General features: G+C 47.7%; 6 protein-coding genes across 6 annotated transcripts; 3 read left to right on the top strand and 3 right to left on the bottom strand.

The window, feature by feature from the left end:
• Nucleotides 1–10: 10 nt before the first annotated feature.
• Nucleotides 11–1,245, bottom strand: SPPG_03592 (uncharacterized protein). Its single transcript, XM_016751853.1, has 2 exons — nucleotides 740–1,245; nucleotides 11–675 (listed from the first exon to the last, which is right to left on the bottom strand). Exons 1-2 carry the CDS (start codon nucleotides 1,152–1,154, stop codon nucleotides 95–97), a joined length of 996 nt encoding a protein of 331 aa, XP_016609840.1. The 5' UTR covers nucleotides 1,155–1,245; the 3' UTR covers nucleotides 11–94.
• Nucleotides 1,246–1,362: 117 nt separating this feature from the next.
• On the top strand, nucleotides 1,363–3,702 carry SPPG_03591 (AUR protein kinase). The gene is made up of 8 exons (XM_016751852.1): nucleotides 1,363–1,723; nucleotides 1,850–2,307; nucleotides 2,366–2,584; nucleotides 2,649–2,787; nucleotides 2,859–2,931; nucleotides 2,993–3,068; nucleotides 3,131–3,365; nucleotides 3,430–3,702. Exons 1-8 carry the CDS (start codon nucleotides 1,637–1,639, stop codon nucleotides 3,580–3,582), a joined length of 1,440 nt encoding a protein of 479 aa, XP_016609839.1. The 5' UTR covers nucleotides 1,363–1,636; the 3' UTR covers nucleotides 3,583–3,702.
• Nucleotides 3,703–5,899: 2,197 nt separating this feature from the next.
• Nucleotides 5,900–8,975, bottom strand: SPPG_03590 (uncharacterized protein). Its single transcript, XM_016751851.1, has 11 exons — nucleotides 8,636–8,975; nucleotides 8,462–8,570; nucleotides 7,887–8,389; nucleotides 7,719–7,814; nucleotides 7,621–7,657; nucleotides 7,360–7,561; nucleotides 7,118–7,305; nucleotides 6,874–7,060; nucleotides 6,614–6,799; nucleotides 6,489–6,544; nucleotides 5,900–6,426 (listed from the first exon to the last, which is right to left on the bottom strand). Exons 1-11 carry the CDS (start codon nucleotides 8,792–8,794, stop codon nucleotides 6,167–6,169), a joined length of 1,983 nt encoding a protein of 660 aa, XP_016609838.1. The 5' UTR covers nucleotides 8,795–8,975; the 3' UTR covers nucleotides 5,900–6,166.
• Nucleotides 8,976–9,134: 159 nt separating this feature from the next.
• On the top strand, nucleotides 9,135–12,328 carry SPPG_03589 (uncharacterized protein; the record flags this gene model as incomplete). The annotated part of the gene is made up of 18 exons (XM_016751850.1): nucleotides 9,135–9,347; nucleotides 9,422–9,610; nucleotides 9,693–9,795; nucleotides 9,877–10,078; nucleotides 10,149–10,276; nucleotides 10,337–10,428; nucleotides 10,492–10,641; nucleotides 10,710–10,866; nucleotides 10,922–11,255; nucleotides 11,318–11,334; nucleotides 11,398–11,474; nucleotides 11,548–11,605; nucleotides 11,664–11,701; nucleotides 11,760–11,785; nucleotides 11,850–12,001; nucleotides 12,078–12,102; nucleotides 12,169–12,243; nucleotides 12,301–12,328. The coding sequence occupies 18 exons, from the start codon at nucleotides 9,135–9,137 to the stop codon at nucleotides 12,326–12,328; spliced, it is 2,064 nt and encodes a 687-aa protein (XP_016609837.1).
• A 440-nt stretch (nucleotides 12,329–12,768) lies between these two features.
• SPPG_03588 (uncharacterized protein) lies at nucleotides 12,769–14,315 on the top strand (the record flags this gene model as incomplete). Its single annotated transcript, XM_016751849.1, has 9 exons — nucleotides 12,769–12,957; nucleotides 13,024–13,125; nucleotides 13,185–13,245; nucleotides 13,344–13,397; nucleotides 13,463–13,556; nucleotides 13,628–13,717; nucleotides 13,772–13,841; nucleotides 13,912–13,984; nucleotides 14,049–14,315. The coding sequence occupies 9 exons, from the start codon at nucleotides 12,769–12,771 to the stop codon at nucleotides 14,225–14,227; spliced, it is 912 nt and encodes a 303-aa protein (XP_016609836.1). The 3' UTR covers nucleotides 14,228–14,315.
• Nucleotides 14,099–15,509, bottom strand: SPPG_03587 (chitooligosaccharide deacetylase). Its single transcript, XM_016751848.1, has 2 exons — nucleotides 15,148–15,509; nucleotides 14,099–15,083 (listed from the first exon to the last, which is right to left on the bottom strand). The coding sequence occupies exon 2, from the start codon at nucleotides 14,992–14,994 to the stop codon at nucleotides 14,410–14,412; it is 585 nt and encodes a 194-aa protein (XP_016609835.1). The 5' UTR covers nucleotides 14,995–15,083; nucleotides 15,148–15,509; the 3' UTR covers nucleotides 14,099–14,409.
• Nucleotides 15,510–16,352: the final 843 nt, after the last annotated feature.

Genomic DNA, 16,352 nt, shown 5'->3' with positions numbered 1-16,352 from the left:
TGTTATGAAATGCAGTTTTGACATGAATGTTATTTTCAATGTTCGTAACAAGGATAATACATCGTAGATCTACTGATTATTCCTACCCTCGACACTAAATCTCATAAATTGTCCTTCCACCTGGCCGCACAGTTCCCGTCTTTAAATCCAAGTCATTGTATCTCAGCCCAGAATCCAAGTTATCAATCCTCTTCAGTTGCTCCTCAGTCAACCGGATCTGGGACGTGATGTGGAGGTTCGACTTGATTCTGTGCGGGTTACTAGATTTCGGTAGGACACTGACGTCACGTTCAATGTGCCAGCGCAGCAGAACATGGCCAGTATTAACGTCCAATCCCGACTGTTCCTTTAGCTCTTTTGCAATAGCTTCGACAACTGGTTCTTTAATGATTTCTTTGTGAACATTGTCGATTTTCCCGGGACGTCCCAGGGGAGTGTAGGCTGAAAGATGAATGCCGTTGTCTTTCACAAACTGCAACAGTGAGTTCTGCGCCAAGTAAGGATGTCGCTCAACTTGGTTGACGGCTGGTCGGATGCGAGCGTAAGTGAGAAGATCCAGAATGAGCACGCTGGGGAAGTTGGATACTCCAATATGCTTCACAAGCCCTGCATCAACGAGATTCTCAAATGCAGCCCAGGTCTTGTGCAAAGGCACGGGCGCAGTGATTACGTTGCCTACAAGAACAACTGCATTACATCTGCGGTCGCCTAAGCGTTCTTAATTCATAATATGGCTCACCATCCTGATCCCGAGGGAAGCTACTTCCTTCCACCCTTAAATCCTCTCCAGTATACTTCCATGACAATGGCCAATGGACTAGCAGCAGATCCAGATAATCCAATTGCAAGTCCTTCAAGGTTTTCTTGCAGCTCTCCTCCACATGCTTGGGGTCGTGCTTGGTATTCCACACCTTTGATGTAATGAATAAGTCGGATCGCTTCACAACACCATCGACTATGGCTTTGGAAAATACTTGGCCGAGCTCGGCCTGGTTTCCGTAAACTTCTGCAAGATCGAAATGCCGGTAGCCAGCGTCAAGAGCGGCCCGCGTGGCCCCTGCCAATGTGGCAGCGTCGTCACCACCTCCGTACGTGCCAAAGGCAATCAACGGGATTTCTGCTCCAGTGTAAAGCTTTGTAGTTGGTTGAGACATTCTGGTGAAGCAAGCCGATGCAAAAGACGATAAAGACAAGGGGTAAGTATCAAGGTCTGCTCTCTTTTATATTCTGCTCGCAATTGCGCTCTATGATCGATGATGCGATTTGCTTTTGTAATCAACGAAATGACGCTGCGTGGCTTGTTTCGGACATGCACGTGATGAGGTTTTCGGACACAGCTTCACTTCGAACAATCTTCCACCCACGGCCCTCCGACTCCTGCCCATCCAGAACACGCTTACTTCAGCTGCTCAGAGGACAGACCGAGTGCCAGCTGACTTTGGGACGGGAAGACGGACCACAACCCTAGTTGACGTCAAGCAGCTCCAAGCGAGTCGACGGACCTCAGCTCGCTCATCGCGCCTGGTTATTCTTGGCCAGATTTTCACGCGTGTTGAAGGAAGAGTCCCGCCCATCAAATCCCCTATCGGTTGAACTGAAAGGCGCCCTTCTCTGACTTGCGGGAAGGACGCCGAGGATGTCGTACAACGGAAGTTCGATTCGGTCGCTTGAGACTCAAATGCGCGCAACAACGCTGAAAGATAAGGAACAAACGGCACCGAAGGTAAGGCCATAACCTTACGGAGTTTCTTGTGTCCCCTTTGCTACATATACTGGAGAATATCCCATCTATTGCTGCCTGTTTTCCCGACCCGGCTGTAAATTCTCATCTGACCCTTTCGCGCGTCAGGTTGTCCGTCAAGGTCTAACCAAATCGTCAGCGGCACCTCTTCGTGTTCCTTTGACGAAACAAGCAATGGCTGGTCGTCCGACAACAGAAATTGCACCATTGAAGAGATCAAACTTGTCCAATCTCAAACCACACCCAACGACAGCGGCCACAGGGTCACCGACTGGCACTAAATACAGTACTGCGAATCGCTTGAATGCAACCCAGTCTGTGGTTGACGGAAAAGGAGTCCGAGCCAAGCCGCCCCAAACATCACAAAGGCCGCCGCAAGCGCAAAAAGAAAATGCTGCCCCAAACACAGCAGCCACTACTGCAGGAGTGAAGGTTGCCACCCCTCCAACGCCAAAGATGGTCAAGTTCAACGAGACTGTGCAGATGAGAAGTCCCGAGCGTGTTCCAGAGTCCAAGCAGAACAGTGTCCTTTTAAACCAGAGTATCTATCCGCAGGCATCTTCAGTGTAGGTTTGGCGGCGACATCCTTGTTTGACTCTTGCTGAGTTTCCATCGCCCAAATAGCAGTGACGGCAGTACTCATCCCAGTGGTCGAAAATGGTCCTTGAATGATTTCGACGTTGGCAGGGCCCTTGGGAAAGGGAAATTTGGACGGGTGTATCTGGCCCGTGAAAAGCGTAGTGGCTTTGTCGTGGCTTTGAAAATCCTTTTCAAGAGTGAGCTCGCCAACGCAAAAGTTGAGAAACAACTGAGACGTGAAATTGAGATTCAGTCTCATCTCAGGTATGTTTGGGGAGACGCTACGTACTGGAATCGCAGTATTTTTACGCAGCAACCCGTTTTTCAGGCACACGCACATTTTGCGCCTTTTTGGGTACTTTTACGATGCTAAGCGAGTGTACCTTATTCTTGAGTATGCTGCGAAAGGGGAACTGTATAAGCAGCTGAGCAAATATGGGCGATTCTCGGAAAGAAGGGCTTCAAAGGTATTCGTCTATATTCTACCCAGCTTTTACCACGCGGAAGGACTCTGTATAAACTCCCATTTGCTTCTTAGTACATCGCGCAAATGGCAAATGCACTAGGATATTTGCATAAGAAGAACGTTATCCATCGTGATATCAAACCTGGTACTATATATAATACTTGCCCTTACAGTCATGCGAGTCACCACGCTGATATGCTTTGTAGAAAACCTTCTACTGGGAATGAAAGGAGAATTGAAAATCGCTGATTTTGGGTGGTCAGTTCATGCTCCTAACACAAGGTGTGTACTTAAATATAATGACTCCTCCGTATCCACCGATCCTCACCCATTCTGCCTCATAGACGGCAGACACTGTGCGGTACCCTCGACTATCTGCCTCCAGAGATGGTGGAGGGCCGCGATCACGGTCGGAATGTTGACTTATGGTCCTTAGGCGTGCTTTGTTACGAGTTTCTGGTTGGAGTACCTCCTTTTGAGGATCAGACCAGCTATCGAGCAACCTATAAACGAATCGCACAGGTGGACCTGCGTATTCCTGATTATGTCAGCGCTGAAGCAAAGGACCTTATCTCAGGCGTAAGGCGGCTGTTGTATTCCATCCTTGTTTTGATTCAGAAGCTGAATTTTTTTTTTCACACAGCTTTTGCGGTATAATCCTGACGAGCGGCTTCCACTGGAACACGTCCTGCGGCACCCATGGTTGGTTAGATATAATACGGCAAGAGAGTTGGGGATTCCTGCGGAGGAAGGTCTTCAGCTCGGTTGCCTAGAAGAAGAGGAAGAACAAAAATGAGCAGCTTAGTCGGCAAACCTTACTGGACCAACATCTGCATTTTGTATATATTAGTTTGGATGGAGGGTCAGTGGGGAGGCGATGTGGACAATAAGAAAAAGTGATGGTTATGTTTCCTGATTCTACCATGTAGTAAGATCCGAGCAGATGGATTGAGGCAGGAATCTAGCTCGAGTTGAAAGCTGGGTTTGAGATTCTTCAAAGTTTTGGCCACGCGGCGCTTTGCCGTCATTTAAAACTCATGTCCGCGGCAACCTTAAACTCTTGCTAGGATTGGGCAGCAGAAGTTTCGGCGCGCTGATATTAACTTTTGGTGAAGGGTCCTGTTCCTTGGGCATTCGCTACTCCTTTTCGCCAGGTATGATCTTCCAGGTGGTAAATCCCATGTCTGGTTCTCAATCAGAGAATCATCGTCTGACTTCACAATAGTCTCCCACTGCTCGACATCATGTATGGTTTGTGCGTCAGAGAGCTCCCGATTTGGATCAATCATTTATCGTCAATTAAACTTGAACTTAGCCTTAGATATGGGAGATCGGCAGTGGGTAGATGATAGATGATTCGGGCCGAAAGTCGTCACATCAATACTCTCGTGAACTCCAAGTCCATTAGCTTTTGAGCTTTGACAACCGACGCGCCTCATATCTCAAACGTACGCCGACGCTCTGTGATGTGAAGCTTCACAAATTTGACATTTTGTAGATACGAAAGGGCACAATCAGGCTGACAGCTCGAGGGTTCTTGGCAATGCTACTCTACCCGATGGATCTCATTGCATACCTGGCCAGTCCGTGGCACTAGCTGCAGAAACCTGTCAAAGTTAGCAGTCGTCCACCTTGGGCAGAATATTCGGATGAAGGGACGGGACAAGATTCGCTCTTGGACCACGAGACGCTTGCCTCGATGTCAGTTTTTACTTGTCGCTGATAGAGGTATCTTCAACAAATACGGCATGGTGGGTTGCAGGTCCCCTGCCTGCTTCATTGCAAGTGCATTGGCCAGATACCCCCGATAATGACATTGCGACCATGATTGGAGCATGGATGAGGAGTTTGTCGCAGCTTTGTCTTTCATTTATTGCATGCAACCCACTGTTATGCAACCAACTATGGAATATTCAGCTATCCACAAGATCACTACAAGTATATGCGTCAATTCTTTGCCATGGCCCTTTGAAACCCCAAAGACTGCACCAATTGGGTTTGGCCAGGTCTTCAAGTAACTAGTTCATTAATTGCTTGCGCTGCTAGATTCATCGCGCGGCTAAGGTGGGGTGCGGCGCCCATGGCGCGCACTAGCTGCGCACTTTGCAACGTGACGTTCATGTGATGGGGCACAGTCATGATATAGTGGCGCACTCAGAGGTGCGCGCAACATTAGTTGGGAACGCGTCATTCTTTCTGCGCGACCTCTCATCTACCCATCTTCCCAATCGCCATTCATCTGGTAAGTACTGAATTGAACACAAAGAATATGGCGAGTTTGCCTGATGCTTAGGAGCCTCTTCGGATGTGGGTGGTCTGGCAGATGGGGTGACCTGGCCATTTCCGCGTCAGATGTTGCTGTCGCAACAACATTCACAGTCCAGCAGGTGGCCGCGAGGGTATCGGTGACTTGCTTTGACCTCCCAAAGCAAGTCATCCCACTCCTTGGGCGGATTCCCTGGTGAGGTCAAGGCAGTCATCCTGCACATGGTGGATTCGTTGAGATGATGGATGTTACATCCATAGCCCGGGGGAATCCTTTGGATGCCGACGCACAAAACCATACAAAGGCCGATCCGGTTGCGGTTTTGACCTAGCTTGTAGACCGGGCAGCGATAAATCACGGCCAGTGTTTTGGACCTTTACCTTGTCAGAGTGCAGGCGGGTAAAACAACTCCAAAGCGCCAGCCCTGCGTCGTGCCAGCATGCTTTCTCTACAGGATGTCAAACCGTCGTCTCATTCATGAGAAAGTTGGGGAAAGCGGGCGATTATGGAACATCTCACACGTACGATAGTCGTATACGTGTTGTTCCGTAATCGCCCGCTTGCCCTTAACAATGTTTGAGGCTCACTGATGTCGAACGTATCTGGCTTGCTACTCACCTTGTCTTCCCTTTCTTTTATTTATCGCTACCATGGCAAATCCGACGAGCTCTACGGGCGGGCGCTTCTGTTCCATTCACAACGTTCACACAACAATTCCTGATTACAGACCAGGTTAATACGCCTTCGCGCTCCATTCAAGAATCGTTTCTTCAACAAGTGCAACGAGCCAACAGTTATCACCATGAAGAAACGGCGTTATTATGGTTGGGCTGAGGATGATAATCAGGACAAGATTATTTACGAAAGTCTTGTAATTTTTAAATTTTCCTATGGTGCACAATGCTCCTCGAAAGACTAATTGCCTTATTGCCTTTGGCTCATTAAAATGCCTTTGGCTCATTAAATGAAATATATACTCCTCATGAACCCATCCACAAAACAATGAAAGCATTTACAGTAAAAACATCTTTTCCACAGCAGAGAAATGCGAGAACGGCGACCTCGTGTGTGGTACGGCACTATCGTACAATACCGCGGAAGAGCATTAGGGACGTTACGTCTTTACTGCGACGCTGGCCCCTCCTCCCGTTCTGTGATGGCCGGTATCTGCCTTAGTGGTTCCATGACCCCCACCGTGATGATGATGTCGTCGAGATGTCTTCTTTTCAATTGCTAATGGAGAGGATCCTGATGGTGGGTTATTTGGAGGTTTCTTCCGGGCAGTGTTGACGTCCTCCTGCGGGTGTGGATTGGGCTTAAGAGCTTCGGCTTCAGTGAATAATCGGACGACCTTTCCAACTCCTTTCGTTCGACCTGGGAGAGACAATTGCATTGAGTATATGTACAACGTCTTAAAGCAGCGTGCTAGCACCAACCTTCACGGAACAGTAATCGCGTTCCCTCCTTGAGATATTCAGGGTGCTGAATGAATCTGAACAGCAATGAGAAATCAATTCAAGGTGTCAAATGTTATCAATGACTATTTGGGTATCCTACGTACCGAAATCGCACAAACGCACGGTCGCCGGTTCGTAATACTTGCTTGTCCATTCCAATAATCTTTGCCGTTTGTCTAACACATCCACAATGCAACATCGCCTGATACTTCTGCGAGATAGTAGTACTGTGATACAAAACAAGAATTTCCGCCTCAAATTCGTAAACGGCCTTCGCAGCGGCATTTTTGCTGCAACGTGCGTATGATGATAAGGATATTCAGTATTGTCTAAGTCAATGTCATATTAGGGGTAGCAATCATACCTCAGCATCACCATGCCCTTCCGAATACCCGCACGTTTGACTTTCTTCAAGGCGAAGGAAGCGCTGTGTCCTGCTAATGCAACAGGAACATTGACGCGCTTCCTGTGTATTGACTTCACCATTGTCGACATGAAATGTCCGTTCGCATCGGGTCCCAAGAGCAACTGGTCTCCAACATGCACGATGCCTTTGGCAACAAAGGTCAGGATCTAGTACGTGTTCGTGTTGCTCTTTTAAAACGTACCGTTAATGACAGTTCCACTGACGACAGTACCAACACCGGGCACGCTGAATGTATCCGTGATCTGATACTCGACCGGCTGGTCTGGGTTATACTTTCCAATACCGTTTGCATGGATGACATTCAGGAAGAGCTTCAACAAATCCAAGCCTTGGCCAGTGACGTTGGATACTTGGAAAATGGGGCAAATTCTGGGAAAATGTTAGGGTCGTACGGTGATTCGGCCTCAATATGCGCGTACTCACCGTTCGCTGACGAAATTACCCGCGGTAACCAGCACATCGCCGACCGTGTTGATGAACATGGGAATCTTACGGCACCCAGAACTCTTCAGTATTTTAGTAAGCTGGCTAATAGTGCTCTCCAGTACGTTACTCGGACACATGTCGATTTTGGTTATGACGATGAACACCGGCACGTTGAGGGCCAATGCTAAACCGAGATGCTCTTATCCAAGTATAAAGTCAGCTTCTCCGTGGGATATGTTGTCTGAAAAATTGTTTTACCTTTCGTCATTCCAATTATCCCAGCATTTGAACCAATCTGCGAAAGAGAGCACACGGTTAAATCACGATAAGGAGCATCCGATCACTCCATCATGTACCATGAGCATAGCAAAGTCTGGACTGGTTCCCGTCATCCCAAATACGGTCGTTTTCAAGTACTTTTCGTGACCAGCCAAGTCCATGAAAGTCAACACCTGTATAACTCGAGTTTAGAGTCGACTCACGAACGGAAAATATCTTTGCGTGGCAGAAGCCATCTTCTGTACCTTAGGCGAATGCAAGCAGATGTCATCCCAGGTCAGCTTAGCCTTGCCGAGCATTGAGGGAGTGATTACATTCCCTTTGGAATCAAACCCCATGATTTCCATCCCAACAGAGCTAGTTCTCCCACTCTCAATCTCATGTTTGTGCTGAAAGAGATTGACGCGAGCTCTTCCGCGACCGTCATCCAGCATGTCTTTAGTCAAGACACCCAACAAAGTTGATTTTCCAGCATCGACATTTCCAACCACGCAAATACGCAGTTCTGTCATGTCCTCCACCTTGCCAGGTCGCCGTCTAATCAGAGCATGGGCGTAGAAGTAGTCCTTGGAAGCGTCCGCATTGCTCCTCCCTTCTTCTTGCGCGCTTTTCCCAGAGGATGTTAATACTACCGTGTTCCGCTGATGTATCACTGTCACGTCGGCGTTGAGCTTGTCGGCAGCGCGTCGAATAGTTTCTAAGCACATATCAAATTCACTCTGTGTCAAATTCATAGATCCTCCGTCCTCTATTTACATATCACAATAATCTGAGTTAACGCCGATGTACCGTGCACCAAAAGGAATTGACTCGTTCCTACCTTCAAGACCTATCTCGAACAGCGTTTCTCCTTGGCCAGTGCGCAATCGATCTTCCAGCTGGTTTATGATCTTTGTCATGTTTTCTGCTGTTGCGTTCAAATAAAGGTCCTGTTCAAGGAAGGGATACAGGTCAGTTCATAAACAATTCACGTGGGAACTCTATTGAGACATACTCTCAAACATAGGTTTGCGTCAACTGCTCCAATAACCTCCTCTCCAAAGAAAGATACATGATCCTCTGGATTTTCAGGTAATGTATCACTCAAGGACGTCGCTGCTAGCTGCTGCGCCAGAGCGACCGCATCGGAAACAGAAAGGCCGTTTGTAGCCATGGCAGATCCCCCAAGCCCAGGAGTTGCTATCTGGGGGACCAATTTTTCGAGCAAAGGAAACGAGACCTCAAAGCAGCAGCTACCAATATAGCGCTGATAGCTAGTCTCTTGCTTGTAAGCTTGTTAACGGGGTGGACAACGGTGGGATGAGGTTTATATCTTAACAGCAAGAGTGGGGCAGTTGAAGCTCACCTGGCTGACTCATCGCGGTACGTGTTCCTCCACTGGCTGCCCCCGCCTTCTGTGACTTTGCGTGCGCAGCACTTGCCCAATTACATGACTGTGCCACAGAGCAACTTGGCCTCTCCTGGCATCTTCAAGGGATGGTTCTGGGGGAGTGATGTCGAGGAAAAGTTCCAGGATTGATAACGCCTTTGCAGACACGGGGGATTTAGAGTCTCATAATGCAAGGAAGAGGAAACATGCAGAGGATTCTGACGGGAGTGATAGTTCGGTTTCGGACGAAGAGGACAGGAGAGTTGAAAAGAAGCTGTTACTTGACCTGCAAAAGTGGGAGAAAGGCTGGAATGTGGAGTTGACCAACCAGCGCAAGGTTCGGGAATCTGTCGCATTGGCTGGCGGATTGCATTAGCCACCGGTTTACCGTGTTGCATTCGAATTCTATAGAAGGTATATAAGCGAGCCTTGAAAGCATACACAACTGGATTCCGTCCGTCCTCCTGGGAATTGACGCCGTCAAACACTCCGATAAAAAAAGAGGCAGGATCAACAACGGGGAGCTCGATTGTTGTTGTGGAAGGAAAGTTCGAGCGTATGAACTCTTTCACATTTATTCCAACTGCACGGAGTGTAAAGGTACTCACAACAGAAACCCCGTGCTGCCATCTTATGGGACACCTTTGGCTAGTTTGTTCACATATGGTTCTTCAAACTGTAGGAGCCGAATGACCCCGTACGGCGTTCTGCTTTGTTGAGCTCAGGAGAAGAAGACGATGAATGGGTAGAGGACTTGGCAAACTGGTCCATGGAAAATGATAAGGGTGGGCCATTGCATTATCTGACTCAACAACCGTCCCGAATTGCGGGGCAGGTTCTGAACCTCACGCTCGCATGAACATCAGAGCGCCAAAAGATACTTGCGTTTAGTGAGCATATCTTGTCTTCGTGCGCTCCGAGGGATGTTCTGCAAGAGCTCTTCGCCAACCTTTCAAATGGCAAACGAAAGGCCACCTTCACTTCTACGAAGCTGGAGGTAACCCGAACTCTTCGAGCACTTGCCCGTCAGAAGATTGGAAGCATGAGTGCTGTCGAGCTGCTTAAACGGTAGATTCACTCCTCTGAGTCTTGTGTCGACCTGCTGTGCTAATCTGTGTGAGACGGTGATCTTCGTCAGGCATTTAAGATTGAGCACGGATGGAGATCGCCGCTCGCATACCGCATTCGATGGTGAATTCCATCTCATATGTCAAATATGTGGGTTAGCTGGATGTCAGACACATCTAATGTCTTTCGATAAGGATGGTCAGTGTGCTGCGGTCGGTCTTGGAGACTGGATTACCAATGCCCTAGTATCCACTACAGCGTTGCGCCAGCGCAAACCTTTCATCGAAATACCCAATGTCCCGAAAAGCGTCTCTTCGCCATGCAGCTCAAACTGTTGCTATTATTTTCAGGTACATACCCTTATTTATGAGGAAACGTCTTGTGAGACAACCCTGATTAAATCTGTATATAAGAGAGAGACAGAAATCTGTGAGGACACGATATCAGCCCGTGTTGCTGACTGGAAAAGTGATGAATTGAGGACTCTGGGAGTCGCTTACCGATGCTTTGGACGCGACTACTGCCGAATATCAATATCATATTCGAATAAGTCGTGTGCAGACGTGAGTTCACATACCACTGCGATGTGCAGTATACATTCCTTGATCCGATGTAACCTGTTGATACTTAGGTTTACTACATGGTCATCGCCTTGACTAACGGCGACTGCACAGCGCTCGCTATGTACGAAGGGGCCTTAATTTCATCATTGACCGAAATGATCAAGGAGGCGGATAGGCTCGCCATCTCTGGCCGCATGGCACTACCTCCTGCTGTTCCCAAAAAAGGTCCTCAAATATGTTTTATCTTCCGCGCTAGTTGTTCCAATACTTCTGTTTATAGAATATTCTCCCACTCGGAAGCGTACGCCGACCGCTCCTTGCAGCTGTGAAGATCACTTACATAACCCCGCTACCGCTGTGTGCACAGAAAACTGCAGCTGCGTGAAAACGGGGAACTTTTGCGAGAGAACATGCGCGTGCTCCAAATTCTGTCCATATCGATATCCTGGCTGTGACTGCGTATCGGGGTGTCGTGCTAAAGTGATTAAAGTTCCAGCCACCTGGGACCAAACGGAAAACAGGCATGTGAAAGGTCATTTCAAACTCCAAGCGAACGGGAAGGAGTTTTGTAGATGTGTTCACGAAGAGAGGGAATGTGATCCTGATGTGTGTAGGTGCGTGTGCTGCGAGAACTTTAGTAGAAAGATGAATACAAACTAACTTAAATATTGCCCAGATCCTGCGGTGCAGATGGTACAGCGAAGTAGTGATATTGAACAGTGCATTTATTAGACTGAGATTATATCTTGATTGTAGTGGAGTGTGGGGCTGTTGGACGGAAGACATCCTCCTTAACCTGCCATAATCAAGCTATGCAAAGAAATATGAAGAAGGTATTGGTACTTTGCTGACGCTACACTGCAAGCTCCGAAGTTTGCGATAACCGCGACGTCACATAAAATATAGCATCTATGTGTTGGCGACAGCGAGGTGCACGGTCGTGGAGCATTTTTACGTGAGCCTGGTATGGTGTGCGACGTCTTCCTGCTTCAAGCATGCGACTCACGAGCATTAAATATTAGCGGAGAAAGGGGAGCTGCTTGCTGAATACACGGGAGGGGTATGTATAAGAATCTAAGTTTTCCGTGTACTATAGTGCTCATCATCCCCATATATAGGTGATATCCGTTGCAGAATCAAATAGGTGTGCCATCAAACTTGAGGACAGATTCTGACTGTAGCTCACCACGTTGTTCGGTCAAACGCAGACGGGATGCCATCAATGCAGCGTCCAAATTAAATTATCTTTTCAGCTTGGGAGATAAATATGCGCCATTAGTGGATGCCTCACGGAAAGGGAACAAAACCCGATTTATCAATCATGGAGAATATCCAGATAAAGCCAATTGCTTCCCAGTTGGTGAGGAGAGCTCAACTGTTGAACTAAATTCGCCAAAGTTCTAATGGTATCTATCGGATTCGATTAAACTAATTAGTTAAGATGGTGAGCGGCGAACTTAGGTAGGTGCAGTGTTCCAGTTTTCTCCTGTTTTTTGAAACCAGTTCCCACTCATCTATCGTTTCCAGGGTTGGCATATACGCTGCGCGGCGGATCGAAGCTGAGAAAGAGCTCTTCTTTGATTATGGCGAAGATTTTACCAAGTAGGCCTCTGGACAAGGTCATTGGCATTGTGAACCACGCACTTACCAGGATGACAGCGGTAGGCAAACACCAGATACCTGCTGAAACCTATGCAATCCAGCAGAATCCATACTTTCACAGCTTTCTGGTCCAAAAATGACTCAATCCACGGGATCTGTTTCAATTTATGATGCAGAAGGCGGGACACAAAGCCAAATAGACTCTAACGGAACTCGGACAATGGCTGTCGTTCAGACTAACAGGAAGTGTCAAAGAATCCGCTTCGTTCGATTATCGCGTGCTAGGCCTCCCAGTCTTCATACGACATCAGCCGTGTCAAATACAATACATTAGATTGAGCAACTACACCTCAGCTAATCAAGAAGTAGATAGTTTAACTGCTCCATATGAAATTGTCTAGCCGTAGTAGCATTGATAGGGTTTACTACTTCTTGCTTATGCGATCAGCTTAAGTAATCGCGGATTCTATTTCAGAAATAGATGCATTGCTAGTAACATAAAAGTTACAATAGAAAAACACAACCATGCACTCTGAAAGATACACTCCCACTGTTTCTCTTCTTGAATCCATATTAGTTGCTGCCCCGCCACAGGAACGGGATGAACTACGAGGGTTGCTGGGGGAACACTTGGTTGGCCAGGTTGAGGAATTGGAGTTGGAAGCCAGGATGCTGATGGAGATACATGAGGAGTACAGGCAAGAGACTGACAAGGTGAGTTACTATTATTTGCGGTACGCTGCTTTCGTGTAGAGTTCCATTGAAATCCTTTTGCCCAAGTCTTTTGTCGAAGGCATGGTGCAGGGAGGCATCGGCTCTGGTACTTTCCACCGCTCAGCTTTGATACAAAAAATTCGACTATTGTTGGACAACTTCAAAGAGGTATGTCCTTATATTCCCTCGTGTCTTTGAATGGACAGATTTGCTGAGACACAGGATAGGTAGCGGACGATCACCGGTCACAAGAATCAATACTGGAAAACGAGCAGGATATCCGGATTGGTACGGCTCCTTTCGCCCGCATTTTTATCTGAGCTTCAGCAGTAGAAGAAAACTGATTCCTAAAAGCCTTCCCGTTCTCACTGTATTTGGCCATGTAGTAAATTACATCCATGCGGAAGAGACATCGAGGAGACGGCGACCAATATCTTCGGGTATTGTTGCGATTTGTCATACGGAGACCACAGAACTTTGGCCTGATTACCATTTGCGCTTCAAGGTGCGGGAAAGCGACCTGGATCAACACCTGCACTCCTGGATACAGGTCAAGTTAAGAACATCCTCGATGCGACTGATGTCTTAAGTCAATTTCGGTAGGATTGTCTTTTGGTGTCCCGTCTCAGCAGGACAACTGTCAAATTAACACTGAACATTCGATAAACAGTCGTGCGCTCATGAGCGAGAAAGACAGGCTGTTGACTGAAGTGGAAGCGCTACGGCAAGCCATGGATGATGAGAGAGACCACCGATCGAAGTGGGTTAAATCCTTGTTTAACTGGCGATGGTTGTGCTAACCGCGGACATGCAGGGCTGAATGTGTCAGAGGTTTAAGCCCTCCATCGATTCAAGACTTGCGGAGTTTTTCGGACAAGTTGGAGGTACCACCGCAGATGAATGAAAAGCATTTGTCGAATTTGGAGTCAACTGACTGCAAACTATCCCTTTCAGAACAAGTGGAGAAAGCATGAGCGGAAGGCAGACCTTGACTCCTTGTTGGATCGAAATCAACATGCCAAGACAGGTATCGTTCTCTCGATGCTCATCGTATTGCAGGCTGCGATGAACTTATGGATTGCAATGAATAGGTCCTGTCCTTGGACCAATCACCGCTCAGCCGCGTCCTCCGAGCATCCCTCCCACAGCCCCACAAGCACCACGAGTCTTCCGCGTTCACCGAATCATGACAGATACGGACGTAATAGATACATCCAAAGCAGGTTTCATGGTTGTAAACCGACACCAGGCTCATGAACAGGTGACTTGAATTCCCTCAGATTCCTTGTTGATCTATCTGCTGTGCGCGCCTCTACACTGTCCTACTGTCAGCCTCGGGTCCCAATCCTCCATACCCAAGTGGCACGGCCAAAACTAGGATCCAGTCACAAGACTGCACCAACCGATAGATGATAACATCCTTTTCGGTTTCATTTCCATTTACCTGACCAACTATATACAGCCATCGTTGACTTGTCTCGATCTGTACACCTCTGTGAGGGTTCGTACAGCATATCCTCTCTTGCGTAATTCGGGTAGGAGTATCTTCAATGTATCAATGGTCCATGACCGGCAATCGTGAAGTACGATGATAGCACCAGGATGCACCCCACGGAGCACATGCCATGCATTTAAACGGGCATTGGAAATATGTGGATCATGTGGATATACACAACCCAAGGCCGTCCGATACCCGTGCTTCTCTACGGTAGCTAGCATCGCTGAGTTGAACCACCCCGATCCCGGCCTGAACCATCGATATTTGACCGGTGCTTCTAACTGAACCGGCTCACTTCTCGACGCATCTGCAGTGGGAGATGGTATAGACGGAAGATCTCCGGAAGGCACTGTACTGTCGACTATCGCAACACTCTTTCGTCGCCTGGGAGGCGATAATGCGAGATTGTCGTATTTTCGCAGCAGGGTATCAACTTGAAGTAGTTGTTTTTCAAAGATGGCTGGAGGTAGCTTGACACTGGCGTGATCAAACATGAGGTGATTTCCCAGTTCACAACCATGGGACACTATTGCAGTCATCAGATCGTTAAACGATCCAGACTCTAGTTCAGATGTGCTCCCCTCTCCAGTGAGAGTATTGAACTTTTCCACATATGAACCAATAACAACTGTAGTAGAACAAGATACCATGTATGAGTTAGCGCATCGCAAAGAGTGAACGGTCCTACGTACAGAATGTCGCCTTAGCATCGTGCTGGCGCAGGAGAGTCAAAATTGCCGCTGTAAGCTGCAAAAAACGATTTTATTGTACATTACAATATCCATTCCCACCTGTGGTGTTGTTCGGAAGCTTTCGAGTAACCCACCGGAGACGGGGAATCATCAATAGTCAGGGCAATGACCTTGTCGGCGTGGCGACTATTTATTGTTTGACGAACTCCATCGTCGCAGCAGAATAACACCTGCGGAAAACAGCGAGAAGCATACGATATAATCCACCTAGGCTGCAAGTAAGCGACCAGCGCTATGAATAAGGGAATGACGAGTATACATAGGATAGCGAGTGGGTATAGCACTGTCATGACGGATTGGACGGTTGACCACTGGATGAGTGGACCAAAGCATGCTGACGTATCACTGTCTCCGCTTACGTTATTGACCTGCCGATCGCTAAATGAGCACTTTTAACCACTCAACTACAGAGTGTGCAGACATGACGTTCTACGACTGCGCTATAAGATTAGAATAATGAAACGAACGATACCCGTCAGATTTAGATAACAACGACCACCACATCTGGCACAGAATAACGTGAGAGATCGTCTAGCGTGCTTTCTTTCTTCACCTAGAAACTGACATTTAATAGGGCATCTGACATCCTGCGTCAGACGACAGAGATCTCGCAATAAGCGATTCAACTTATTTATCCGACTTTGACTGGTCACAGATGCGGCAAACCGCCAGCGAGCCACGGAAGGTCGATTAGCGGAGTTCGAGAGTTGCGCAGATCCTCTGCTTCTGAAGTCTGCGCCAGTTCAGAAATACACAGTTCGACACAAGGAGAATTGGGAACTATCAAAGGATTTGATTTTTCAATGAGATAATACTGGGCCGACCTTAAATGTTGTCTGGTGAAGTACAGACTCCTTGCTTGAAAAAGACATTACAGCACCAGGTCATGTATCCCCTTTCGTATTTGGTCAAAACATAACGCAGGCCCCCTTTCACCTGCCGAGGCCCTCCCTATGACTGCCCTCCCCCTTAGAAACAATCATAGAGCTCCAATCCGAAGATGGAGGTAGCTGCTCACACCACGCACACTACAGTCCCGACTGGACTATTCGGCCCCTTAATTCCCATGTGTATATGCGTGCATTCAAGGAGGTCCCCCTCGAATCGAAGTCGTGTCCTTCCTGGACACGCTGATCTAATCCGTC

Source organism: Spizellomyces punctatus, assembly GCF_000182565.1.
Source record: "Spizellomyces punctatus DAOM BR117 chromosome Unknown supercont1.5, whole genome shotgun sequence".
Classification (NCBI taxonomy): Eukaryota; Fungi; Chytridiomycota; class Chytridiomycetes; order Spizellomycetales; family Spizellomycetaceae; genus Spizellomyces; species Spizellomyces punctatus.
Note: the sequence above shows the minus strand (reverse complement) of the source record. Positions and strands in the feature narration are given on the sequence as shown.